Raw genomic sequence first — 16,350 nt, forward strand, 5'->3', positions numbered from 1 at the left:
CTAGTACTCTTAATATTGAACGTTCTCGGATCCACATGTGTAAGTATCACATATTCTGTTCGCTAGCACGCTGCGCATAACTCTATCCTACAACAATCTAATAGCGATCCGTACCCTGGGACCCGATTTAGAGCCTTTTAGAGTGTTTTTTTTTTTGCAAAGTCGGTAGCAACACTGCCCTCATTCGCATTAACACGGTGACTCCTCGCTTATCGTACTCCATCCGTTATGTATTCCCTCACAATTTATTTGTTTTCACAAACATAATTTTCCCCATTCGGCTGTTGTCAAAGTCCAGTCCGGATGACAGATGACTCAGTAGTTGTGTCCTGCGAACCAGAGCCACTGTTATCAGCCATCTAGGCTTCTACTCATCACGCTCACTTCTTTTTTCGTTTTGCCCAGATAGATGGATCCCAAATAGAATCGATGATCATAAAATCTTGGGGCTATCAGCTCAGACACGCTGTTGTTACTTTTCTCGATTCACAGAACTTTTGTGTCGCATCCCGCTCATTCATGACACAGGCATATCCTCACCCTGTAAGTCTCTTTTTTAGATTGTTGTGCTCGATATCGATAACGCTGAATCGTGCTTGAACGGTGCCTCCTTCCACTATTCACCCCCGATTCGATACTACTTCTCTGCTGTCCAATTTGATGATATGGGCTGGGTACACGTCTGGCTGGTTCCGCTCTTGAACAGCCGTCGGTCAGTAATATCATGCGTACTTCCACCCTTCAAAGCTTCACACGATTAGCAGTTGCATGCAATGCTACGATGGCGCCACTCCAATGCACACCTTGAGTTCTGGAGAGTGTGATAAACTGGATGCAAGAGACACCAAAAAAGCTAGCACGTGCGGAGCTTGAGCAGGAAAAAGATGATGACATCCACATTGCTAGCTCACCTTGCAAAATAAAGCACGTGAGATTTTATCAGCACTCTGAAACAATTGCCAATGGTCGACCCTGTGGATGGGCCAAGTCGTCGCAGGTCGAGGAAGTGTTTCACAGCCAGACTGAAAGACACGGTGTGAGGACCTCGCCAGATAGTGTTGAATGTCCAAATCATTGAGGGCAGAGGCTGGCCATCCCCTTTATCTTCGACACTGCACATATACGTGCCAGAGACTATCAGCTCCTCTGGTTCTGTTCAATGAGCTGTGTTCTTCAAGTCAGCAAGTAAAAGCTTACTCGCTACAGTGTGGCTGAGTTCTATCGCGGCGATTGCTGCACAGGCGACGTTGACAGCCAGGAAGATGATAACAAGGAAGATGAACATCATTCTAGATCCCTGATACATGGCATGCAACCGAGCAATCATGATAACTTGCATCATGTTTCAGTCGAGTCCATATTACCGAGGTATTACAGCTGGGTAACTCACCACCCAACATAGCAGTTACGATAGAATTTGTTCCACTTCTTGCGTAGAACAAAATATTGCCTGAAACACCCGATTAGCAATTACCTCGTAATAGAATCAAACACTCCAACTCACACCTATGGAGTGATTATGTCGAGCCAACGTTGAATGGTCAGAATGTCACTCACTCCTACAAATGAGTGTATTCAGTGGATGGGAATGAGATGGTTGCGGAATACTTACTGTGTCTGTCAGCGAGACCGATGTCATGGTTACTGTGCCACCAGTCAGAAGAATCGAACACACTGCGCATATGACACGTACGGAGAACAACAGCACTAGTAGTCAGAGATGGGCTATTAGTACAGCACAAACTTGTCGGCCACACAATAACATACACAGAATATGGCATCGCAATGTAACGTGTCTAGAACATTTTGGAGTCAGCACAACCGTCACCACGCCTTAGTATAACATGATGTACGAACAACCAGGTATAGCACAGTCATGAGAGACCACCGTTGTCTCTGCCATAATTCATTATGTTCTGTTGCTTTCTCCTCATATGGGACTGTCACTCACCCAGATAAGTTCAATTTATGACACCATTCTTAGCGAGTTGGCTGCTCCGGGGATAACATCGATGTACCTCTTGTCCGAGTGTGAGCACTGAGAATATCATAAAAATATCAGCGATTTTCGAACACTGTCCTGCTCACCCCAATCGTATAGCACCACGACGCCTGCGGCAACTGCGAAACCACAAGTTAGTGTTGGATTGAAACATCACCAGTTGATACGACAAACCCGTCCAATAGCTTAACAAGATATTTGAATGGATTATCGGCAACCAACTGGGATGATTTGAGACTACGGTCATATTTGAGGGATGGATGTGAGTGAGTGGGGGTGTTGGGGATTATAAGATTCTACTAGTGGTGTTCATGCTAGATATACTAACGCTCAGCGGTTGTATCGCCAAAATTGACATGATGGTGATGCCTGCCTCAAGGCCGTTGAAAATTATCGAAGTGCTGCGATGCGAAATCAAGCAAAAGTATTTAAATTTATGATTGAATCAAAGTAGATTTTGATTTGTAAATTACTACATAATCCGAAATCGAACACTCCGCCTATAAAAAAAATCTTGCCATGGATACAGTTCACCCACACCACAAGTGATGTATTTCCTTCCACGCGGGTACATCGTCAATGTTCAAACGTTCATACCCAAAACGTTCCCCAACTGCTACCCGGTCTTAATTGCGGGGGCCACAATACCACTCGTGACTCATCCAAATTGTCTCTGGATTGATCTGGCCTGCATCGGAATCCATGTAAGCATCGCACAGTAGCTAGTATACGTTCCATTAGCTGGCATATCCCACAGCTTAATTTCCGACCTGATAGCAATCTGCGCCTTGGGACCGGATTTAGAGCCTTTTCGAGCGTCTTTTTTTGCAGCGTCGACTAGCCTGCACCCTCATCTCGACGATCTCGTAAATATTTACAATCGGACTTCGACCCAGCTTGCGTAGTAAACCGAGTCTACTAGGGACGATAGTCCCATAGCATCGTCTTCACTGCCACGCTTTGCGTCCATCTTTCACACACTCTAGTATCTAGACCATCAACACAAGGTAAGCATATCCCGTGAACTTTCCTGATATAGGATATGCTTTGACTTCCCCGCGACCCAGTACTTCGGACAGCCCAGATGAGTAATATGGTGATGACCGGGAAGCAGACTCATTGCCTTGAGCCGCATCTACTAGGCTTCTACTCACATCACGAACTATTGCTAATAATTCACATCAATGCTATTCTTTCTCTCTGACTCATCGCATCCCATTTGTTATAGCTTTTTCACAAGCATGATCCTTCCCATTTGCCCGAGTCCAGTCCAGATGACAGATGTCACTGTAGCCTGTAGTTGCGCCCTGCAAATCAGAGCTGCTGTGCCATCAGCCATTTGGCCTTCTACTTAACACGGTCACTTCTCCTTTTTTTCATTGTCCTCAGATAGATGATAGATCTTGATGAACGTGAAATTTTGGGGCTATCAGTCGTCTGAACTCTCTGAGACACACCACGTCTCTACTGCTCGTGGGACGCTATCCTGCTGCGCTACCGCCAGGAGGGTCTGGATGTTGGCTTGATCAACAAATCTACGCCCAACTTGGTTGGTGAACACACGCTTAGTAGGAAGATCGGTCCAAGTTCTTTCATGCTGGTCATAGAGTCACTGAATCGGAAGACCGCGGTACGTGGTCGTCCGTGTTCGGCAGGTGTACACTTACGTCCGACCTTCCAGCTTAGTTCAAAGATGGGTACTTGGCTCATAGAGCGCCAGCTCACACCGGTGACCCAAGTATGCCTACATGGATACGGCGAAGGTGGCCTGTCCGAGCAAATTCGTCACCAAAACCTTGGCCCTCAGGCCTCAATGTTCGTCTTGAATTTGGTGGTGATTGGTGCGTGCCCCCATCGATCATTGCATTATCAGTTATCCAACTAGAAAATGAAACATATATTATAGAGGCGGGTTTCTAAAAACACAATATTACTGTAATGCAATTACAATTTGTATTGTTACCTTGTAGAACGGTACGATAGCGAATGCGAATTCTTGAGTGTGTTAAGCACCTATAGAGAAAAAGATCAGCAAATTTTCAAATGAATATCGAGTCAAATGATAAGTCAGAGAACCGAGTTTCGACACGAGTCATCAAGTGATGACATTGAGACGGCACTTCCTAATTGCATTCGGTTACAGATCATCGTGTAGTGTGAAGGAGAAGATTTTAAACAGTGAAATCTTGGTTCACTCACCTCCATAATCGATAGCATTTAGGAGCAGTAAAAAGTTGAAACGCACTTAAGGTTTTAATTCAAGCTCCGATCTAATAAAACAGGAAAAGCATTTGTCGCCTAACCGCTTTCTCACGACCACAGCCGAGCGTCTCAGGGGATAAGCTGTTAGCAACTGCTAACAAGAAACTCACCATTAACTAGTTATAAAGACTACCGTTCATCAGTGGTGAGCTCTACGTCTTCTATCATCAAAGATTCATGCTGTATCATTAAACATTCATTCTCTATTTTCCTACGTTTTTCTCATTTTTAACTACATTTTTGAGCCACCCAATAGACGATCTCCTACTGGTTTATCTTGGATAACTACTTTCTGGCGTGTTGAGTTATGTCGTATATTCGGCCTTTGTTGCAGGGATATCTCTTTGCAATCTTTCATCTTTAACTTATACTTCCTTTATGTCTCAACAGTACTCACATATCTTCAGAAATTCTCCATGGAGAACACCATGGCGAACATGCCAGTCGAATCAGCTTCTGCTATTGTGCAGGGTACAATTTTTATCATTTCCGCATATTATTCTTTGCTAACCCTTGACATCCATGCAGCTGTAGACCCTAATGAGCCTCCCCCGAAGCGCAAACCTGGACGACCCAAAGGAAGTGGGAAGAAACAGCCTCCTGATCCCGCCATCATCAGCGAAAAGATCAAGCGTCCGGTAGGCCGCCCTCGTAAGGATGGTTTACCTGCCGGATCTGTCGGTGCTCGGAAAGCAAATCAGCAGCGACGATCGAGTGTAAAGCTGAGCGCGGATGCTCCACAGCTTCCGCCTGGTGTACCATTCCCTGGAGTACGTGTGCCAGTTTGTTCAAGGTTGCCGAAGCACTGATCGTTTGTCCCTAGGCATATTATCCACAGCACCCCGGCATCCCACCTCCATGGCAAGGATTCACCCCTCAAGCCCCACAAACGACACCTCCCATCACGAACGGCAATACAGTCCCGAACACTCAGCATCCTTCCATAGATCCCAACCTCAATCGTGATGAATGGGCGGAGCTTTCATGTACAAAGCCCAACGTGCTCATGCAGGCCCTCTTGGGAGCTATCGCTGCACCTAATCCCATCGCCAGCGGAGGACCCACTGTTGAAGAAGCTTTCAGGTCCCACCTCGCATCACTTATGCCATCTCAAAACCAAAACAAAGATGCACATCCCATTCCTTCTCTCTATTCGGTTCTTAGGACTTTGTGGCTTCCTTCATCGCCATCTTATTTATCATTGATTGCGCCTCGGACAACTGCCCGAGTCACGCACTCCGAGCATCGATTCTTGTATTGGGATCCGTTACCTCTCGTTCTCGCTGGCATTCATTGCACCGTGTGCGGGAGCACTCTCCAAAACCGAGGCCGCATCCGTAGTGGCCCAGTCAAGGTTTACGACCTTGACAAACCCTTCTTCATCATTGGGTGCGAGTACGCATGCAAAAGTGTATCGTGTATCGCTAGCACGACTCCTGAAGGACGTAAATTCGCCAGCACGGACGCGTCTGTTATGCAGGGACTTCCCGTGAGGCTAAGAGAAGAGTTTCCAGCCCGGTTGTTGCAGGGTGACGCCGATCTGGGCCCTGGAAACAATGTTTGGAATTGGCATGCTGTCGGTGTCTCCAAAACGCTTTGGAACATGGTGAAAGCCTGTCTCAAAGTTGGGATGCCGAAGGACAACATTCTCAATATCATCAACGCCGTCCAAAACCCGCCTCCTGACGAGAAAAGGGACCAAGATCAGGAATATGATGTTGATGATGGTGGCGTGGGTGCTGATATCTTTCGTCGAGAAATCGACAACAATAACCAAGTATGCATCTATTCGCCTTCTGCCTCTTGTCTACTAATAGCACAAGCAGGATGCTATAGGCGAGTTCAGCGATGCATGGAAAGCAGACTCTAGTGCTCCAGAACCTGGCCCATCAACCCAGATTCATCCCTCTATGCCTCAACCCTCGACATCTACTCTCGGTAGTGCTACACCTGACCATCCTACTCCATCAGTGTCCGCGTCCGTACAGCCACAGCCTCAACCTCAGGCACAGGCACAGGCTCCGCCGCAGGTACAACAATTTGCTTTCGGACAGCCAGGCCCGTATGTATCGTATGCCTATCCCGGGTACTCATATTACCCTCAGCACCCCCAAAGTCAAAGTGCTCCACCTCCACCAGTTTCTCAGCCTCACACACCAAGTGAGCAAAATGGACTTAAACGAGCGTATGGTTATGGAGAGACGAGTGAAGTTGCGATCCTAGAGCCCTCGCAGAAGCGAACTCGACACTGCTGCAAGTGCGGTTCGCAGGATTGCAAGGGCAAGGGCGGACGCACGTTTTGTATGAATGCGTGTCAGGATTGTGGGAAGATAGACTGCAAGGGCCGGAACAGCAGACGTCCCGATAAGGTATGCTCGGAAGCGTGGAATTAAGTGTACGAGTGTGCTGGTATCGCGGATTGTACGACGAGAAATACCATACGAAACCACTCCTTGCCTACTCTGGGAAACGTAATGTTTTGTATTACTCACATTACATGTTAGGTTCCATTGTGTTACTTTCTTCATCTGATGTTCTCTCTGTAGCCTCTACCCTCGCCTGAAATATATTATTATTGTTGTTCCGGAAAACCATCGGAGCTGGCATGGGAAGGTAGTTATATCGGCTGATAAGTAAATATAAAGCGGACGGAAATTTACCCCCTTATGTAAACCAGTTATCATTTGGTCAGCTACAAGCATAGCCTTTGTGATTATCAGATTGCGATGGCAAACATTTGCGGACACGCTCACCACGATGGAAGAAAGGAATAGTCTTTGAAAATCACTCGTCGCCATCGATAACGGTCGGAATATAGTACGTGAGGACGCCTCCTGCGTCAGCTATCTCGCCTATGTAGACGTACAAGATAGCACAGTGATTGTGACATAAACCTGTATGGACAAAAGCATTGGTGAGAGGGAACGTGCAATTAGGAATACGCACACAAGATGGTGGTAGCGGATACGACATGGCTGTTTAAAAACTTGAGAAAGCTCCGAATGGAGACGAGCACACAAAACATTTTGTCAGGATCGGGCTTATTCAGTAGGATGTCTTCTGCATCGTCGTTTTCGTCGTTCTGGGCTATCTCGTGTTTGGCTGAGTGGAGTGAGAAAAGATCTCGTCAACAGAGTGGACCGCGATGCTCACCCATTGATGGGTTACCGCATTTAACCCATTGTGTCTCGAGTTTCACGGTGTCGGTGTTGATAGATAATTGAAGGATACCACTGTTGTTCGCACGAAGTGCAAGCACGTCTGAAAGTGGACGTAACCTCTCCACTATGGTACGGATTTTTAGTAGAGGGGGAAGTAAGACATGAACCTGATGTGTATTAGCTTTCACGGTAAACAGAAATGAAACGAGCACCTACCTCTGGGTCGGGGCACCGTGGTTCGTGGAGTTTATCACTTTCTGCTGGCCGCATCACATCTATACGTACATCATGCGCCACGCGGACTCTGCGTCCTGACCTGGACATCCCGTACATCTCGAAGCTCAACACGGCCTGCTCATTTTTCTTAGCAAGCTTCATGACGACTTCATCAGCATCGTATGAAGGAATGATAGCAGCTGCTACAGAGGATGACGAGGCTGATGAAGAAGACGATCGAAGAGCTGATAGCAGTGCTTCTGTAGACAGTGTCAGAGTTATTGCATTGTTTGCATTGGACTGAATTCGGTATGATGTGAACATGGTGTCGACCTTTACGACGCTATCCATAAATATAAGATGTGTGCGGTAGAAGACACCAAATTCAGCTTACGACCAGACTTGAATTCCACCCTCGTTCGCATCATCGTTGCAAATGACGTGCATCTCGGTTTCGGTGAACTTCATGATACATTTTTTCTGTAATTTTTCCACCGCTTGTATAAGACCTAAAGATGATTCAAAAGACAAAACATATATAGTTCACATAATTACTGACGATAGAAAATTGGGGCATTTTCTATGGTAGCTCTGAAACGCATAATGGACGTTGGTGGCAGAACGCGACGCGTAAATTGGACACGGTCACATGGGGTACTCTATATTAAGTATTTGCGGCAATTCCCGGGCGTAACCCCTCGAACCATAGTATTAATATCGGATCCTTACTGGGATTGTGGTCGAGGGCCGCCTTGGTCATCGATTCTTTCGTCCTTCCATCATGTCGCGAGAAATAGTAAACATTCAAGTAAGTTCATAAGTATCCATCCACGATCGTTCTGACTTCCTACCTCATCGATTTAGGTCGGGCAGGTAAATCATCGTGCATGCTCGTAGTCTGGGATCAGGGTTGTTATTCATGAAAAATAACATCACAGGCAGGAAACCAAGTAGGAGAGGCCTTTTGGAGGATGCTCTTAGCGGAGCATGGCCTCGACGATGCTGGGGTGAGCAGTTCCTTTGAAACTAAGGACTTAGTCCACGTAGATATCAGCTGACACGACGGCGTTATACATCTAGATGTACAAAGGCAATGACCCTCAACAAATTGCACGAGTCCGTCATCAGAAAATTATTCACCACCTACCTCTGATCTCTGTCGTTCACAGGCAGGCGTATACTTTACGCAAGTGGACTCTAGTGGACCTACCAAGTACGTCCCGCGAAGCGTTCAGGTGGATCTTGAATCCGGAGTCTGCAATCGCGTCAGTTTGATTGAATTCAGTTTTTATACAAGGTTCTGATTTTTTATAGCTTCGTTCGGGGCCGCTGGGTCAACTATTTCGTCCGGATACGTACTTCACTAGCGACTCAGGGGCTGGAAATAATTGGGCGAAAGGATGTAAGCCTGGTGTTTCTGTGTACTTCATGATCTGATGATATTTCGTAACGATGCTTAGATTACACCGAAGGTGCGGAGATATCGCTACTATCTGCTTCATGAAAGGCCTGACATGTCCGAAACACAGGGGCCGAGCTGATTGACGGCATCTTGGATATTGTGCGAAGACAGTCCGAGGCTACAGAAGCATTGCAAGGATTCCAGATAATCCACTCACTTGGAGGTGGTACTGGCGCTGGTCTGGGTTCTTTGCTTCTGTCAAAACTGCGGGAGGTCTGTCCTGGTGATACTCCTGGTCTGGTTGTATACTGATCTATGAATAGGAATATCCCGATCGAATGCTTTCTACGTTTTCGGTTCTTCCTGCACCCAATGTCAGTGGCTGACATCTCCCAGGTGAGGCTGATGACTAATATTGACTTGCAGGTTTCCGAGACTGTTGTTGAAGTAAGATATAGCTTTCATTTCCTGCCTGATTTGTTGCTGATCATCGTCAGCCATACAATTCCCTTCTTTCTGTACATCAACTGGTCGATAATTGCGATCTTACTATTTGTATCGACAACGAGGCCTTGTGAGAATCTCCCGATCTGTTTAGCGAGCTAAACCCTGATGAAATCAGGTATGACATAGCCGTCCGCACTCTTAAAATCAAAAGTCCTGGATACAAAGATCTGAACCAAGTAAGCCTCACTACTTTTATATCCGCGTGCCATTGTTCAATTTCTGTTGTAGCTCATAGCCAAGGTCATGTGTGGTGTTAGCACGAGTCTGAGGTTTCCTGGTCAGCTCAACGGGTAAGCAATTCCCGGTGCATGAGTGTTCAGCCATTTCAGCAATGTCCTCAGTGATCTTCGAAAACTTGGGATGAATCTTGTTCCCTTCCCTCGGGTGAGTTCTGTAAAACACTTTTCTACTTTGTCTGACTCCGTGCTTCAGCTACATTTCCTGATGCCGAGTTTTGCTCCATTCTACGATCCAAAAGCTCGGACTTTCCAGAGACTCTCTGTGCCTGAACTCACCTCGTCGTGAGTACAATCACTGATGGTAGTCGATCTTCGCTCATTTTGTCACAGATTGTTCGATAAAAAGAACCTTCTGGTTGCTTCGGATCCTCGATTTGGGCATGTCATATGACGTACAAGTATAAATGGCTCACTAATATTCGTAATCCCAGTCGGTACCTGACTGCTGCTTGTATCTTCCGAGGCAAGGTGTCGTCACATGAGGTACGTCCATTGTACATGTTTGTGAATGTGACATCTGATTCTTTTCCGTAGGCAGAGGTATGGTGTAGTTATTATGAAATAGCACTACTAACGTTTGTGCAGAATTCGGTTATGCAGCTGCAACGCAAGAATTCGAATCTCTTTGTGGAGTATGCAAAGGTTCTGGTCTGGCAAAGGCTTTACTCACACATTTCAGGTGGATCCCGGACAACGTGTCCGTTTCGCTTTGCTCTGTGCCCCCCGTGGGCCAACCTCAGGCAGCGGTAGCCCTTGCGAATTCAACATGTATGCAGGAACTCTTCAAGCGTAACCTTGACCAGTTTGCCCTTATGTTCAAGCGCCGTGCGTTTTTGCACTGGTATACTGGGGAGGGCATGGATGTGATGGAGTTCACAGAGGCCGAGAGTAATACTCAGGATCTAATGTGCGTATACATCTATACCATCGTACGTCACTGACTCTTGTATCTTCTAAATACAGATCAGAATATCAACAGGTAATATTGCTTGTTTCTTGCGATAGAACAGCTGGTTGATTATGCATCCGCAGTATCAGGAGGCTACAGTGGAAGAGGAAGAAGCTGACGTCGAGGGAGAGCAATAATACAGGCTGAACACCGCAACTTGGGTTATCTTTGTTTTCGTTGTCGTCCTATTTTGAGCATAGATCCATTTTTGCAGCCTGTTTATATCTATGCACCGAGATCCTGTTCGGATCGGACTGTTTGTCATGAATTACGACTGCTTATGAGTCCTGGTGCTTGTTTCTGCAGCTCTATCCATCGGAGTTCATTCGAGTGTCAAATTTTGGTACGTTTTCAGCTATTGTGATCGTCAAAACAGTTGAGTGCTTGTGCTTCAGATGTTATTATCAGAACCGTGATATTTAACCATACGCCTCTGAACACCGGTGATGTCGGAAGCCGCCCGTAACTAAGAAATGATATTGTCAAACAGGTTATAAGAGATGGTGGCTTCACATCTGTAATCGTAAGATATCCTTTCAGCCATGGTTTCGACGACAAATTTGTCTGAGCGCTTTGCTGACCTCAAGCGCGAAATTGTGGCAGCGACTCCCGACTATGAAAGGCGCTTGACTCAGTCTTGGAACGATCTTCTCCAGGAACTCGATGAGCGCACGTCAGAAATCGTCGACGAGGGCTCCAAGGTCGGTCATCTCCGATTTCTCACTTACGAGGCGCTAATCGTTCCGTAGTACATCCCTCAAGTCCATTTTCAGTATCTAGACACGCTGGTCCTTGAGCAACTCGACGATATTCGACGTAAGGGCTCTATTGTCATTCATGGTGTTGTTGAGGAGGGTGAAGCTGTCGGGTGGAAGATTGCGTTGGAAGATTTTATGAAAGCTAACCCTCACGTCGAAGGTCGGCCTTCGGTCCATGATTGATGGCTCATCTCATGGCCAACCTTTGCAGGTTTTCCAGAGCAAGACAAGCAACTCTTCTTCCTTTAGTCAGAAATAGTTCCTGGTCACCGAGTTGTTTATGGATACTGATTCCACTCGCTAGCTGGACCAGAGCACAAGTACAAGCACGCGCCCACCCTAACGTTCTCAAAGTTTGCACTTCACTTGGATCAATAACCTGTACCGTGCAAAGACCGACAAGAAAATGGAAGGCGTTGACCTTGACGTTCCGTTGGTATATGCATATTTGTTCCACATCCGTCGCCCTGGTGTACAATGGAATGTTGGCCCCCCTCACGTCAACGGTGTGTCCGCCTTTCTTTCAAAAATCGGGTTTTGATGCGCATTCTAGGTGGTTCCATAGAGCGCTGGGAGGATAGCAACTTCCGCAGGTATTTCGCAGACATATTAATTAAGTGGCAACTGGCGCCAGCACGACCCCTATGAACTTGAGGGCCGTCTTGATGCTCATGTATCATTGAGCGGAAAACCTGGACAGGTATGTTGTGACAGTGTTTTGAAAAATCCAGTTTTGTGACACGACTCACCCCGTTCCGGACCTTCCAGGGTTGGCTATGACGTCAGATCTTCCTTTCATCGGGCTTGAATACGAAGGCTGATATCGATTTCAGTGAAACCGGTCCTACCCAAGGAACCCTAAAAGTATTCCCCGATGTACCCTTGTCAAATGCGTACACCATCCTCCGCCCATTCTTCCGACCGACTGTTCCTCTCGACTCCGAGGACATACTGGATCCGAAGAACTGGATGTTCGGTCTGTGTACAATGCCTTGCTATTTTCACTATCCTCCTGAGTAATATATCCACTCCTGATTTTCCTGACATTCAGCCTCGCGACGGCAGCTGGGTCGACCAACAACCCACCCCATACTTGCATCCTCATCTCAGGCTAGAAGATACAATGATATCTGTTCCAGAATTCAATCCTGGTGACATGATGTTCTGGCAATGCGTGCGCCACGCGCCCACTATGCTTATGAATTATCCGTACAGGATGTCGTTTATTCCGTCGAGCATGGGCACACCGGTTCACATGACTCTGCTAGTGAGTCTGATTTAATCAGCTTTGTGTGAATTTTCAGATCTGATCAGTCAATGTCCAGTCATGTACATCCCAGCTGTTCCGCAGACCCCTCAAAATATGGCCTATGTCAAGAAGCAGGCTGAGGCCTTCCTCGCCGGTACTAACCCACCTGATTTCGCGAGCGACGGGACGGGCCTCCCGTACGTTGGACTTGGCGTTGATGCAGATATCGTCCAGCCTATCAGCCGAATCGCGATGGGTCTCCCTGTTCCTGTCACATAATAAAATGCTATACGCTCTATGCTGCAGCTGCCGTTCATTTCAATCCATACACGTGAACAGGTCGTTATTATCTACTTTATCACCTAACTTTGACGCGCGGGTTGTTCGATGATTCTGGATAAACCAGCCAAATTAGTGGGATGTATACCTGCCCAGACACGCCGCCCTACCTAGACGGAAGGGAAGTATGGGTTCCAGCCTGCAACACTGCCCTGACTGAGTAGCAGGGGACTCTGAGGCATTGCTTCAAGTGGCGCGAAGCTCGTAAGGGGAGGGAACGCCCAGAGTGGTGACAATCCTTCGACTGGCGAAGGAAGCACAGACGAGGATTGCTTGACCTTTCCACTCAGACTCTCACACACCATGATGCTGGGGGGCAGGTACTCCATAGGTGACGGTGTACCAGGCAGCTCTATGGGGCGAAGGTAAACCTTTGGTGGCTCATACAGGTGGGAAGTCTGCGGTGGCAGGTTTGGTGGGCGATGCGGAAGTGATTCTTTCAGGTTGTGTCCAGAAGAGGACTTCATAGTTGGCATTGTGCATGCACGAGGGATGGGCTTCGAAAGATATACTGACGGTAGAGTCAGGCCAAGTCCAGCAGGCGGCTTCGGTAGCGTCATAGTTGCGAGCTCGTAGTCCGGAATAGCGCGCGTGTTAGAAATAGTATCAAGACGAGCGAGCGAGCGTTTGTGAGTAGTATTTGAGTTAGGAGCGATGGCTTTAGTGGTCACACTGAACGGGTGGAGGATGGAAGCAGCTCTTTTGTGTTGTTTTGTGTCCACTCGTAAGAACTTGGGTCTTGCATTCTGAGAGCTTGGAGGAACTTTCATATTCGCCCCGCGAACATCACCATCCGATTCATATCCCACATCCTCCTCGACAATAGCAGGGTTTATGGGAGAACGGAACATTGAGTCCTTAGGAGTTGCGTCGCTGAGTGCGTGTGAGACCTGCTCACAGGCTTTGGATAGCCTTGCGGATGCGACAGCAATGAAATCCTTGGTCTTTTGGGACGATGTTTGCAGATTTGGAGAACCTGGGGGGCTGCTCGAAACCTCTGTATACATGCTGGAAGCATCGGAACCGTGGTAGAATAAGGATGAACTAGATCTCGAAGACGAAAGGGAGGTTGAAGAAAGGCTGTGCGCCCGAGAAGAGCTTTCAGAAGATGAAGATGAGCTGGACATCATGGTTTCCTGTAGTAAATGTGGTTAGGTGACATTCGACCACGTAGGCGACTTATTCATCATATCCTGGTCTGAATCAAAATATCTGGCAGAAACAATTGCATCAGGGTTCCCTAACATCATCTGTGGTAATAATACAATATATTGACAAGTACGAAGTTTCTACCATTTTGCGTAAGGCAAGAACTTGCCACTGTAATAGGGGATGACCAGATAAGGACCTGAGCAGAAATATCGGACAACACAGGGCAACTCACTCAAAGGTCAAAACGACACGGTCACCCTTTGGGTCCGGCTTTTTGGTAACGTTAACTTTGCAGTCGATCATGGACATGATGCCGTCGCCAAACTGCAGAAACCAGGTTAGCATGTTGGCGAGTCAGATTTCAAATTCCTCACCTTCTCATGAACGACAGCCTGATTTCGATCGCTTTATGAGATTGTGTCATGGATGATATCAAACACAACAGACCTTGATGGCATGTCCATACACGAGGACACTCTCGTATAGACGATAGAGGACGGGATCGGTGGGGGGCATAGGTCCAAGGCCACCACGGTTAGGCCACCAGTGGGAACCAAGCTCACTCTGGACGTTAGCAATGGGAATGTCCAGGACATTGGCAACAGCTTCAAGCTCTTCAGGAGACATTTTGGCCTATGGGAACACGTGAACGATCGCGACCAAATACTACTGTGCAGACGAACCTGTCCATAGAACGCTGCAGCTACCCAGATCTCATCTCTTCCGATTGCCTTGGAAATAGCTTCAAAAGACAACCCTATTGTGTGTTAGAGAGTCCATAACTCGCTATCGCGCCCGCACCGGTGCCTTACCTTTCCTTGCTTTAGCCTCGAAGAGTGCTGCCATAATCGGGGGCAGGTCAGCATAAGGCAGGTTGTTCGATGAGACAGTCTTCCTAGCTACTCAGCCAAACTGTCGCAATGAAAAGTAAAACAAAGTTACTGACAGCAGCTTGCGACATTACGGATGAGTGAGTTTGGGGCAAAATGATGAAAACCAAGTTGAATCTATATGCTAGTGAATCTCATTTCTCATTTCTCATTTATATCTACCCGTGCACGTGACTATTCATGATAGTGGGAAGGAGTGGGGGCCCCGTTGATAGCGAACTCACGGAAGCACAAGGCAGTACAATTGCAAAGGGATGAATTTTCTCGTCTTGAGCCGGATTGGTCCGGAGACCTCAGACTAAAACTTCCCAGTAACTTCATTCGTCCTCCGAGTCGTGTCAAAGGCGGAACAGCTGGGATTTTACGGAACTAAGCGGAGTGCAGTATGCACATGAAAGACGGCGTATGGATGACTGAAGGTGCCACACCTTGGTTTCAAATTCGGCCTTGGCGAAACGCGTAGGACTTCACGGAACTAAGCGGAACGGTGTATGTAAACGAAGGACAGGTTATGGACGACTGACGATTTCATTTCTTGGCCTGAGATTCGGCCGTGTCGGAGGGTACAGGGCTTCACGGAACAAAGCGGAAGGATACATGCACGACAGTCACTGAGGATGTTATTTCTCAGTCTCAGACTCAGTGGGCCTGTTCGTCATTCACTGGTTTCCATATCTCTTTAGTCGCGTGCATGAACTCATACAACTGTCCAAGTTGTTCTGCAGACATCTGAATACATGTTAATACTAGTAAACCAAAGCCACAGATGAGCGGAATCATAAAGACCTTTTCGTATACCGTGGGATCTAGTTTTTTGAAACTTCTCGAGTCTGAGGGATCTCGAGGTAGCTCATCCAAGTACATCTTCCACTGTGTCAGGAATCCCATGACGTGTACTGGATTGGTAATCTCTTTATGCCTTCTAAACTCTTTAAGAACGGCGTGAGCTGGTGGTGCGTCATTACCGTAGAACACATACCAGCTTTGACATAGTCATCACCCAATAAACGCATTTCAATTGGGAGCCTCCTGTGCGCCCTGAGTAATCTGCGATATAGGCTACAATACGAACGTAGGAATTGAGCTACTCGCCATCGCCAAAATATCACCGACAGACGTACGGAATTGGCGGGTGTAGCGCAACGCTCGCCTGGCGCAGGTCCAAACTCTTCGCGGTCACAGACTCTGCGAGGCGAACCAAAGTAGAGTACATTGTGTATTTGC

The 16,350-nt window shown here is 47.2% G+C and overlaps 9 protein-coding genes across 9 annotated transcripts; 4 read left to right on the forward strand and 5 right to left on the reverse strand.

The window, feature by feature from the left end:
- Positions 1–816: 816 nt before the first annotated feature.
- HD556DRAFT_184242 (uncharacterized protein) lies at positions 817–2,083 on the reverse strand. Its single transcript, XM_041309828.1, has 7 exons — positions 1,952–2,083; positions 1,858–1,896; positions 1,694–1,796; positions 1,609–1,644; positions 1,391–1,450; positions 1,198–1,332; positions 817–1,146 (listed from the first exon to the last, which is right to left on the reverse strand). The coding sequence occupies exons 2-7, from the start codon at positions 1,876–1,878 to the stop codon at positions 908–910; spliced, it is 594 nt and encodes a 197-aa protein (XP_041163139.1). The 5' UTR covers positions 1,879–1,896; positions 1,952–2,083; the 3' UTR covers positions 817–907.
- A 1,492-nt stretch (positions 2,084–3,575) lies between these two features.
- HD556DRAFT_1189716 (uncharacterized protein) lies at positions 3,576–3,812 on the forward strand (the record flags this gene model as incomplete). The annotated part of the gene is made up of 2 exons (XM_041296138.1): positions 3,576–3,632; positions 3,684–3,812. Coding segments are annotated over 2 exons (186 nt in total), but the record flags the coding sequence as incomplete, so codon positions are not given.
- An 889-nt stretch (positions 3,813–4,701) lies between these two features.
- Positions 4,702–6,657, forward strand: HD556DRAFT_1232212 (uncharacterized protein; the record flags this gene model as incomplete). Its single annotated transcript, XM_041297494.1, has 3 exons — positions 4,702–5,034; positions 5,088–6,041; positions 6,082–6,657. The coding sequence occupies 3 exons, from the start codon at positions 4,702–4,704 to the stop codon at positions 6,655–6,657; spliced, it is 1,863 nt and encodes a 620-aa protein (XP_041163141.1).
- A 286-nt stretch (positions 6,658–6,943) lies between these two features.
- Positions 6,944–8,270, reverse strand: HD556DRAFT_184355 (cell cycle checkpoint). The gene is made up of 7 exons (XM_041309829.1): positions 8,201–8,270; positions 8,036–8,150; positions 7,642–7,984; positions 7,418–7,592; positions 7,211–7,366; positions 7,018–7,158; positions 6,944–6,969 (listed from the first exon to the last, which is right to left on the reverse strand). The coding sequence occupies exons 1-6, from the start codon at positions 8,241–8,243 to the stop codon at positions 7,049–7,051; spliced, it is 942 nt and encodes a 313-aa protein (XP_041163142.1). The 5' UTR covers positions 8,244–8,270; the 3' UTR covers positions 6,944–6,969; positions 7,018–7,048.
- Positions 8,271–8,380: 110 nt separating this feature from the next.
- Positions 8,381–10,875, forward strand: HD556DRAFT_1534753 (beta-tubulin 2; the record flags this gene model as incomplete). Its single annotated transcript, XM_041309576.1, has 20 exons — positions 8,381–8,453; positions 8,575–8,648; positions 8,722–8,757; positions 8,811–8,906; positions 8,956–9,043; positions 9,102–9,113; positions 9,171–9,316; positions 9,367–9,417; positions 9,470–9,490; positions 9,541–9,617; positions 9,666–9,726; positions 9,779–9,840; positions 9,892–9,934; positions 9,983–10,071; positions 10,120–10,167; positions 10,221–10,272; positions 10,324–10,421; positions 10,469–10,696; positions 10,753–10,768; positions 10,795–10,875. Exons 1-20 carry the CDS (start codon positions 8,423–8,425, stop codon positions 10,873–10,875), a joined length of 1,410 nt encoding a protein of 469 aa, XP_041163143.1. The 5' UTR covers positions 8,381–8,422.
- Positions 10,876–11,280: 405 nt separating this feature from the next.
- On the forward strand, positions 11,281–13,024 carry HD556DRAFT_1440168 (uncharacterized protein; the record flags this gene model as incomplete). Its single annotated transcript, XM_041306076.1, has 10 exons — positions 11,281–11,439; positions 11,488–11,656; positions 11,708–11,744; positions 11,801–11,849; positions 11,891–12,002; positions 12,050–12,089; positions 12,330–12,467; positions 12,514–12,670; positions 12,712–12,763; positions 12,822–13,024. 10 exons carry the CDS (start codon positions 11,281–11,283, stop codon positions 13,022–13,024), a joined length of 1,116 nt encoding a protein of 371 aa, XP_041163144.1.
- Positions 13,025–13,040: 16 nt separating this feature from the next.
- On the reverse strand, positions 13,041–14,429 carry HD556DRAFT_184859 (uncharacterized protein). Its single transcript, XM_041309830.1, has one exon. It carries the CDS (start codon positions 14,212–14,214, stop codon positions 13,195–13,197), a length of 1,020 nt encoding a protein of 339 aa, XP_041163145.1. The 5' UTR covers positions 14,215–14,429; the 3' UTR covers positions 13,041–13,194.
- Positions 14,294–15,245, reverse strand: HD556DRAFT_1350647 (cyanate lyase C-terminal domain-containing protein). Its single transcript, XM_041302355.1, has 7 exons — positions 15,183–15,245; positions 15,049–15,127; positions 14,920–14,993; positions 14,684–14,869; positions 14,611–14,628; positions 14,469–14,560; positions 14,294–14,404 (listed from the first exon to the last, which is right to left on the reverse strand). Exons 1-7 carry the CDS (start codon positions 15,195–15,197, stop codon positions 14,374–14,376), a joined length of 495 nt encoding a protein of 164 aa, XP_041163146.1. The 5' UTR covers positions 15,198–15,245; the 3' UTR covers positions 14,294–14,373.
- A 520-nt stretch (positions 15,246–15,765) lies between these two features.
- HD556DRAFT_1232168 (ACN9-domain-containing protein) lies at positions 15,766–16,339 on the reverse strand (the record flags this gene model as incomplete). Its single annotated transcript, XM_041297489.1, has 4 exons — positions 15,766–15,855; positions 15,913–16,055; positions 16,106–16,185; positions 16,248–16,339. The coding sequence occupies 4 exons, from the start codon at positions 16,337–16,339 to the stop codon at positions 15,766–15,768; spliced, it is 405 nt and encodes a 134-aa protein (XP_041163147.1).
- Positions 16,340–16,350: the final 11 nt, after the last annotated feature.

Source organism: Suillus plorans, assembly GCF_016647745.1.
Source record: "Suillus plorans strain S12 chromosome Unknown HD556scaffold_13, whole genome shotgun sequence".
NCBI classification, from domain to species: domain Eukaryota; kingdom Fungi; phylum Basidiomycota; class Agaricomycetes; order Boletales; family Suillaceae; genus Suillus; species Suillus plorans.